General features: G+C 45.4%; 2 protein-coding genes across 2 annotated transcripts in view; both read right to left on the minus strand.

Annotated features, from left to right (window-relative positions):
• elk1 (ETS transcription factor ELK1) overlaps positions 1-5,529 on the minus strand; it is a 27,813-nt gene extending 22,284 nt beyond the window's left edge. Inside the window, 1 exon segment of the mRNA XM_038721756.1 lies at positions 4,532-5,529. Within this exon segment, the coding sequence (XP_038577684.1) occupies positions 4,532-4,556 (25 nt within the window). The 5' untranslated portion in view covers positions 4,557-5,529.
• Positions 5,530-9,041: 3,512 nt separating this feature from the next.
• uxt (ubiquitously-expressed, prefoldin-like chaperone) overlaps positions 9,042-10,000 on the minus strand; it is a 5,108-nt gene continuing 4,149 nt past the window's right edge. Inside the window, exon 6 of the mRNA XM_038722714.1 lies at positions 9,042-9,926. Within this exon, the coding sequence (XP_038578642.1) occupies positions 9,864-9,926 (63 nt within the window). The 3' untranslated portion in view covers positions 9,042-9,863. The remainder of the gene's footprint in view (positions 9,927-10,000) is intronic.

Genomic DNA, 10,000 nt, shown 5'->3' on the forward strand with positions numbered 1-10,000 from the left:
CAAGCTGCACGCTCACTACTTTATCCTGTTCTACGAGCTGCACGCTCACTACTTTACCCTGTTCTACAAGCTGCACGCTCACTACTTTACCCTGTTCTACAAGCTGCACGCTCACTACTTTACCCTGTTCTACAAGCTGCACGCTCACTACTTTACCCTGTTCTACAAGCTGCACGCACGCCACTTTACCCTGTTCTACGAGCTGCACGCTCACTACTTTACACTGGAGCACAGGGTCATTTCTTCAGTGTCGTCACATGAAAAGATAGAATCAGATATTTACACACACATGTGAGGGGTGGACTCACTTTTGGGAGATACTGTATGTTAACAGCCGCCCACGGCCCGCCCAGGAATATTAACGGCCTCGTAGGTATATTTGTAGGGAACAGCAGGGAAAAACTGATCTGATGGTTAGTCCTTCTTATTTCTAGCACTTCTTAATTTCACCATTGCCTTTCTATTTTAGTGTTTCTTTACTAGCCTAGCCTACTTGTATCTGCTCCCTTTCCCTTCACCTACACCTGTGCTGCAAAAACACCTGCGGGCCCGTCCAGGTAAACTCACATATATTGTATATTGTGTTTTAAACAATGCTTGTGAGTTTACATGCTGGTTTCTTAAATGTTGCACAAGAGTGATTTAGTGTACAAATCCTTCATCTGCTGATGGTTTATGCCACTTTAATCCCCAAACAATTAATCACTAATCAAGATAATGAATCTATTACACAGATGAGTCCATCCGATCAGTACACGCTGCCTTAAGAAGAGGCTGCAGGTAAATATACTATCACAAGTAAGAACTCCTTGTTCTTGTTTTTTTAGAGTTGGTCTCCAGGCTGCAGTTACAGGGGTTGAACCTGGGACCTGAGTTCAGCAGGTGTTCAGGTGAAAGTGGAGTGACTTGTTATTCACAAATAAAACATTTTCCGGATGCTTTTCATGCCATCGCAGGCACAAGCACGTAGGAAGTGTTTCAGCATGAACAAGTCAGAGTCGGACAGCACAAACACAAACACTGGAGTAAATATAACAGAGCGTACGGGCGGATTAATAGCATATTTACCAAAGCATATAATCTATAATGACCTCCTGTTTGTTGTTTTTGTTGGGCTATGTGTAAAGCGTCCTTAGGTCTTTTCAAAGGCGCTATAAAAATGTAAGTTATTGTTCTGATCATTAAACTGTGTGTTAGAGCTGCACTTTTATGATTGCAACCTGGTGAAGTTAGTTTCCTGCAACAGCTCTGTGTCAAAGCCTGGATTTCTTCCAGTTCTGGGATCAGCTGGAGCTCATTTGGACAGACGTTTCACAGTTTGATCACCTGAAAATCACCAAAGATGTTTGCAGCACTAAGATCTGAATGTCTGTTGTTGTCTTTTATGTTGGATGTGATCATGTTTTCCTAAATTAGGTTCCTTATCCTTAAACTTAAAGTAGAATTAAATGTTTTAGAAAAATAAAACAAAGAAAAGCAATGGGAGAGAGAGGGAGGATGGAGAAGCAAACCACTTTCTCCACCAGAGAAGAAGAGTGCGGTTTCCTGACCACATCCTGCTCCACTGTGGTTTCTGCTTCCTGTCTTCAGTCTGTCAATCAGCACGAAGGAGGCGCTCTGCGTCAGTACTGCCAGCAGTAGTATCCGTAGTACTGTAGTACGCCTCCACACGGCCTTACATATACTACAGTACTACTGTGACTCCACCAGGGTTCTTCCTGTCGGTACTTTTCTGACTCAGATCAACGACATCGTCGTCACAAACACAATCACATCACAGTGCGTCAGTGTTGCCGTGACAACGTGTGAATATTACATCACAGACTTCAACCCATCTCCATGGAAACGGTCAACATCACGTCTGTAATGACTTTTTTTTTTCCCAGCAGTGCCGTCAATCTGAGGTTCAATCCCAAACCAGTCAATAGAAAACTGATCCTTTAAAAGAAGTTTACATCTGCTCAGACGTCCCAGCACAAATAAAGCTGACCAAATACTGTATGTACATATACACACACACAGAAAGTAAGGATATTATTAAGTTGTTTTCTCCAAAAGGGATTAATAAATTAAATATTTTTTTCTTAATAAAAATAAAGACATTAATAAATACATGAATTTAAGTAAAAAGGAAAGCAGTTTGAACCCTTGAACTGATCTATCCAGCGACGATATGAATCATGAGCATAAAACTTTTGAATGGGAGCAAAAATAAATAAATACAAGCAACGCACATGGATGACGACAACACGCCGCAGGTAAGTCATGAGGGCTGAAACGATTCATCGATTAAATCGATTAATCGAAAAAATCTTTGTTTAATCCATCCACAGTGTTTCGCAGGGACATTTATTACCGTCGCACATCGCGCTGACGCTGTGAACACGACGTGATTGTGACGGCGCTGTTTGCAAAGTGGAGGAAGAGAGAAAACAGCGAGTGACGAAGAAGAAAGTGTCCAAAGTCTGGGATTATTTCAAGCTAAAGAAAACAACAACTCTGTAATGTTACCGTCCGTCCACCGTAAAACCAAACTTAGCACGACGGCGCCTGATCAGAAAGCAGCCGGTGTTCTGCCAGCAGACCTCAGACAAGCTAACAGTAACTTTAGCATTTAGCTGAAATCCTGACTGATTGTTGAGTTGAAGCCAAAGTAAGCCGCAGTCCTCAGCTGAAAATGTGACCACGTGCGTTTGTTGTTCTCTTTTTGGGCCGTGAGCTGTGACCTCACAGTCAGGAGGTAACTGGGAGTCGGGAGCTGCACCTTTTTACTCCCTCCAGCTCTCTGGAGCTGAGACGATCCCTGCTGATTCTTTGTCTTCATAATAACAATCAGCTGTTTCCTGTTCAGGATCGCTTATTTCCCGTTTCACGTGTGTTTTCTTGACAAAACGTGGTTTGGAGACAAGCGTCAGGTGACTCAGCCGCTGTCAGCTGGTGTAGTGTGTGACACACGTAGCGTGAACGCCACTATCAGAGTTTTATCCTTTCAGTCGATAACAATTGGAAAATCTAAAAGAGCTGCAAGGTTATTTTTTTCCCCTTCATTTAAAGTAAACAGAGGGCTAAACAGGAAGTTACGTTTACATTTATTCATTTAGCTGACGTTTTTATCCAAAGCGACCTACAATTGCTACGTGTCAGAGGTCGCACGCCTCTGGAGCAACGAGGGGTTAAGTGTCTGGCTCAGGGTCACAGTGGGGGATTGAACCTTATAAAAAGTTCAAGTTCATAAAATCGATGCGCTCATCAATTTCACTGACCAATCACAGCCTGGATGGGGCGGGACATAAAAAAGGTTTGACGTGCTACAGTAAACTTTCAAACGTTGAACTCGTTCTGCATGAAAGCTTCTGATTATTGAGGAGCATTAACAAGTTAGAGACCAACGTAGGCCACTTTTCTTGCGCTAGGATTTAATGAATGAAACCATTAAACTGCTGTTTTGTGCAACTGGAATAAATAGTATACTAGTGTTGAGCAATATAGCATCCTATTAAATCATTAATATATTAACATAGCAACAGTATACTATTAGATTAAAACTGAACCTTTTCTCTAAGGTTACTATGATAATCTAAATACTAGTTTCTCCTCCGTGTTGTGGAAAGATGCAGATTTCCGCTGCACAGGTTTGCCAGTATGTGCTTCTAGCCGTCAGCTGAGAGCAACGCGTTCCCCTTGTTCTGTTTTACTGATTGTAATACTGTTCAGTCGTCTGCTGCTGGTGGATCGTGAATCTGTCTCTGGTTCAAAAACTATACAAGCACCAATCCCAGTAAAGTTTTTTGTCTTGACTGATCTGTGTTTTAAAAGCTGTTGTTTCAATATTTTAAAAGGCTTAGACAAATTTTTAAGGCCAATGCCGAGTGTACAGACACCAGGTGCTTCACTTCCATAGTCCTCTGATGGTTTCACGCCATAGTTGAACACAAAGAGAAGGAGCACACACGTAGTATAAATATGTATATAATAAATAGTTTGTTAAACTCTGTGTTACTTGAACTTTTCTCAGTGTGTTCCTAAATGTCTTTGTGTGCTCCTTGGGAAAAAGGTTAGCGTAGAGCTGCAGTATGGTGTTTTTTTGAAAATTAAACCATGTAAACCTTTTCTGGTACAACCACTAATTAAGATGTTGAAGCTGAAAATGAGCACTTTGCTCTTTTGTTTATAATTTCAGCGTGTTAGTTGTTCCTGTTTTTATAATATCTGTACCGTTGTGTTCTTGCAACTTTTAGATAAGGAGTTGCTGCTTCCTGTCTTCATCCAGGACGCTTTTGGAAAAGAGGATTTTAATCTCAATGAGCCTCTGTTGGTTAAATAAAGGTTTGATAATAATCAGGGTTAGGTGTGGACGTGCTCTCCGGCTGCATGAAAACAAATCAACCCCAGATTTCATCACCATGATAAAACCAACAGAGCTGCAGGCCTCAGCAGCTTCAACACACCTGTTGCAACCAACGCTGCTGCTGCTGCTTCCCTCCAAACTGCAGGGCTGCAGCACACAGCATGTAAACACAGCTCCTCTCACCGTTTATCAGCGGAGTTGAATCCATCTTCAGCTAAATGTTCCGTGATGAGTTTGTATCCCAGCAGGTTCAGACCTCCTCCATGCTGCAGTGTTGTTGTCCGTCTGTCTGTCTGTCTGTCTGTCTGTGTACCTGTCTGTCTGTCAGAGCCGGGCTGAGGAGGGGACGTTCAGCAGCTTCTCCCGCGACCTGCTTGCGTTATGTAACCGCTCCGAGCTGCTGCTGCTGCTGCTGCCGGGCTGCCGAGCCTCCATGCTAACAACACGCCCACCGACAGCTCGGAAATTAAAAGTTAGCTGAGCCCAAGAAGTCAAAAAAAAAAAAAAAACCGACAAAAACAGAAATAAATCACAAATGAAAGTCTCAGAAACCAGCAGCAGGCGCCTTTAGCCGCACGACTTAATTAAAATGCTAATTAATGTCTAATGGCTTTGTGTTAGCGTGTAAATGTGAGTTAAGTCCTGCCTGTTGATGCGTTTAGCTTCATCCCTGCTGAGGAGCTAACTAGCTATGCTAACTAGCTGCGCTAACGTTGCCAGGCAACAGGTTTTCCGGCGCTGAGATCGTTCTTTCTTTCTCTTCGGGTGATTCCGGAGCCGCCGTTTTAACTCCAGGCTGCTGTTAATCTTCCCAAAGATCGGTGGTTTCTAGGAGGATGAAGCTGTTAGCCTAGCGTGCTAACTAGCCTAGCCTAGCCTAGCCTAGCCTTGTGAAAGTCCCCCCGCCCCGCCTCCCTCCCCTGCTGGTGCCTCAGCCCCCAAACAGCGCTTCTCACTGCGGACTGGATCCACAGAGTCCCCCTGAAACCGTCCTCAAGCCTCCGAAACGGAGGTAAAGTAGTTTTTAAAATCCGCCCGGTGGTTTATTCGCTTAAATCTCCGTGTTTAAACGGGACGTTCGTCCCTTCGGCGTGTTTTCCCAGTTTGTTCGTGTGCGGACGGACGGACGCCTCCTCACTACTTTCCTGCTGTCAGAGCAGCCGCGCTTCAAACGCAACGCACACACTCACACTTCCGGTGACGGATTTCAACATAAAACGCCTCCGGCTGTCCGCCTGATGAAGCGCTCAGGATCCGGCAAAAACACTGCTTAATTTTATCAATGACTTTAAATCAAATGACGCCCCTTAATCACCGTTTCGTTTGTTTATTTATTGTCTTTTTTGTTTTCCCTATAATTATTATTTTCTATCCCGTGTGCTCCGTTTCTTGTGAGCACATGTGTGCCAAATATTGTATTGTACATTTTATAGCTCAATAAAAACAAGCACACCCGATCTGACTGAAAGCTCCGCAAACGGGTCCTGGTGCTGAGAACAGAGACCGAGGTCCTGTAAAAACTTTCATGACACAAGCTCACATACACACTGCATTTTAAAGTCAAATCAAAGGACTGTAAATTATGTGTAGAGTAGTCAGACACCGAGTGCCATAGCAACCGTTTTTTAACTTATTTATTAGTTACTACAGGCCTGCCTGTATGCCCCACAGCTTCTGGTACGATGGTTCAGAGCCCAGCAGCCCGTCTGGTTTCTGATCAGCCCAAAAGGACTCATGTCCCTCCATCACTCAGGGACCTCCACTGGCTCCCCGAGGCCTCCAGAATCTAATCCAAGTCCCTGATGCTGCATCCAGAGCTCCTCCTGGGTCTGCACCATCTACCTAAACTCCATAATCCAAGCCTACGTTCCTTCTGGGCCACTGCGCTCCTCCAACGAACGCCGCCTGGCTCTGCCTCCCTTCACACAAAGCGACCTCAGTCCCTGTTCTCATCTGTGACCCCACGATGGTGGAACGAGCTGCCGCACGCCATCAGAGCAGCGGCGTCCCTCTCTGACTCCAAGAAGCTCCTGAACACTCTGCAGAGAACACTTCCTCTGATAACACCTCTGACATCACTTCCTGTGCTCTTCTTCTTCTACCCCCTACAATTATCTAGTATTGATTGCACTTTTTGTTACCTCTCACTTCCTTCCCTCAGTATTTACCCCACTGATGCGACATGTGCCGTTAGCTCTTACTAGTCTGTACTGTCAGTTGTAGATCTGTGTTGATGTTTGTATGTTGTTCCTCAAGTCGCTTTGGATAAAAGTGTCTGCCAAATGAGTAAATGTAAATGTAGTGATGGCGTCCTGAGCAGAGCAGAACGTTCTCTGTGAAGCTGTTGGCTTTGAGAGAGCGACTGTTTTTCTCATCTGACGTCCTGAATTAAGGATTTATCTGGACCAAACCAGAGTTAGTGATTAATGCCGGCTTTAAGAAAAAGAGACATCCAAAGCAAGTAAGTGGATCTTGCACATTTAGTCACATTTAGTAAAGTTCTTGGTGTTTACTAACTGCGTAGAAGCACGACCTGTGTGGAACCAACAACTCTGTGGAACCAACAGCTCTGTGGAACAGACAGACCGTTTGTGGAACCAACACCTGTGTGGAACCAACAGCTCTGTGGAACAGACAGACCATTTGTGGAACCAACACCTGTGTGGAACCAACAGCTCCGTGGAACCAACAGCTCCGTGGAACAGACAGACCGTTTGTGGAACCAACACCTGTCTGAAACCAACAGCTGTGTGGAACCAACAGCTGCGTGAAACCAACAGCTCTGTGGAACCAACAGCTGCGTGAAACCAACACCTGTGTGGAACCAACACCTGTGTGGAACCAACATCTGCGTAAAACCAACATGTGTGTGGAACAAACACCTGTGTGGAAACAACAGCTGTGTGGAACCAACACGTGAGTGAAACCAACACGTGTGGAACCAACACCTGTGTGGAACCAACATCTGCGTAAAACCAACACATATGTGGAACCAACACGTGCGTGGAACCAACAGCTCCGTGGAACCAACAGCTGCATGGAACCAACACCTGCGTAGAACCAACAGCTGCGTGGAACCAACACGTGCGTGGAACCAACAGCTCTGTGGAACCAACAGCTGCATGGAAACAACACGTGCGTGGAACCAACAGCTGCATGGAACCAACACCTGCGTAGAACCAACAGCTGCGTGGAACCAACACGTGCGTGGAACCACCACCTGTGTGGAACCACCACCTGTGTGGAAACAACAGCTGTGTGGAACCAACACGTGCATGGAACCAACACCTGTGTGGAACCAACACCTGCGTAAAACCAACATGTGTGTGTGAAACCAACACGTGTGGAACCAACATGTGCATGGAACCAACACCTGCGTAAAACCAACATGTGTGTGGAACCAACACGTGAGTGGAATCAACAGCTGTGTAGAACCAACACGTGTGGAACCAACACCTGTGTGGAACCAACATCTGCGTAAAACCAACACATATGTGGAACCAACACGTGCGTGGAACCAACAGCTCCGTGGAACCAACAGCTACATGGAACCAACACCTGTGTGGAACCAACAGCTGCGTGGAACCAACAGCTGCATGGAACCAACACCTGTGTGGAACCAACAGCTGCGTGGAACCAACAGCTGCATGGAACCAACACCTGTGTGGAACCAACAGCTGCGTGGAACCAACAGCTGCATGGAACCAACACCTGTGTGGAACCAACAGCTGCGTGGAACCAACAGCTGTGTGGAACCAACAGCTGCGTGGAACCAACAGCTGTGTGGAACCAACAGCTGCGTGGAACCAACACCTGTGTGGAACCAACAGCTGCGTGGAACCAACACGTGCGTGGAACCAACAGCTCCGTGGAACCAACACCTGTGTGGAAACAACAGCTGCATGGAACCAACACGTGAGTGGAACCAACAGCTGTGTGGAAACAACAGCTGTGTAGGACCAACAAGTGTGTGGAACCAACACGTGAATGGAATCAACACCTGTGTGGAAACAACAGCTGCATGGAACCAACAGCTGCATGGAACCAACACGTGAGTGAAACCAACAGCTGCATGGAACCAACATCTGCCTGGAACCAACAGCTGCATGGAACCAACATCTGTGTGGAAACAACAGCTGTGTAGGACCAACAAGTGTGTGGAACCAACACGTGAATGGAATCAACACCTGTGTGGAAACAACAGCTGCTGCCAGGTAAAGGTTAGCAGGTTTGTCACATGACGGCAGGACTCGGGGAATCAGCTGCAGTTTCTCAGAGTCACGTTTTTCTTCCAGAGAACTCATCCGATAGAACACAGGAGGTTTTTCTGTGTGGGAGTTTGTTTCATCTCACAGCTTCTTCATGCCTCTGTTCAGCATCAGTTTCCACAGCAACAGGCTCCGTGTTGTTGACCGTTTTATTACAGCAGGAACACAGACGTGCGAGCGTTTATTAGCGAGCTGCTCCAACAGCATCCAGGTGTTGAACCTGCCCGCATGACGTTTCTGTCCTGTGAAAACCATGTATCTCCAAAACGTCAAGAGAAACCGTTTCCAGCTTTGTGACTACATATTTATCAGATAATCAAACGAGTAGTAGTAAGAGCGGTTTTCCAAATACACAAATTACTTACTGGGTCCTCTGTGGTTCTCAGGTCTTTGTTCAAACATAATCAGTAACCATTACGAGATTCTCTAGTTTAAGTTTTTAATGATATAAATGGTTAAATTGTTTGACTTTCAGGATTATAAAACAACACAACCTCACAACAGCGTCCTGCTCTGCTGCTTCAACAGGTCCAAAGCTTAAACACATTAATCCAGATTTAAACCACAACATTTATAAACCAGAATCAACTGAAAATCTCTCTCAACAAACTCCATAAATCAGAGCGCGTGGAGGCAGAGCAGCCGGAGGACTTTAGAGGGAGAAACAGAAAATATTCTCTCCATAAAATCTGATCCAGTTTCACAGAAATCAGTGCATAAAGTTAGAAAGCTGTGTTTCTGTACAGCAATCAGTGAGGCCTGGCCACACCTCCACATCGCGTTAGCGCTGCGCCAGCAACAGCCAGGATGAGAAAATAATGTCAACATTAAACATTTGTTAGTAGAAACCCTAAATAACAGTATGAACGTGAATATGAGCCTTTAACATCATCTGCTCTGGTCACTCACTTTAATTTATATGTTGGTCATTTTGTTTTACTGTGAGACCAAAGAAAACTTAAAAACATGATGATTCTCAGGGAAGCTCTGCAGCAGATATCTTTTTTTTTATTCTGGATGGACGACGTGTGATTTCCGACTCTTTGTCCTGCTGAATGTCTGTTACAGACCAGATCCTGTAGATTCACCGGGGTCCAGATGTCGCCCCTAACGAGGAGCTCAGAGAAGCTTTAATGTGCTACTCCAGAACAAACTGCAGCAGCCATGTTTTATTAAACGTCCATGTGGAACCTCGGTGTGCAGCTCTGAGCCGAACGCTCCTCTGCTCGTCCAACAGGTGGAGAAGTCTAGAAAACTTCTCTTCTTCGGCTCTCTGGGAGGTCTGTCAGGCCCTGCAGCTCCCTCAGACCCTGAGGAGGAGGAGACAGCAGCGTCAGAGTCCTGCTGAGAGCCCACAAGCCAAACCCCGGACTAACATCTGAGT

Source organism: Micropterus salmoides, unplaced genomic scaffold (genome assembly GCF_014851395.1).
Source record: "Micropterus salmoides isolate LMB-PRFRI ecotype aquatic unplaced genomic scaffold, ASM1485139v1 Ms_hic_scaffold_16, whole genome shotgun sequence".
NCBI classification, from domain to species: Eukaryota; Metazoa; Chordata; class Actinopteri; order Centrarchiformes; family Centrarchidae; genus Micropterus; species Micropterus salmoides.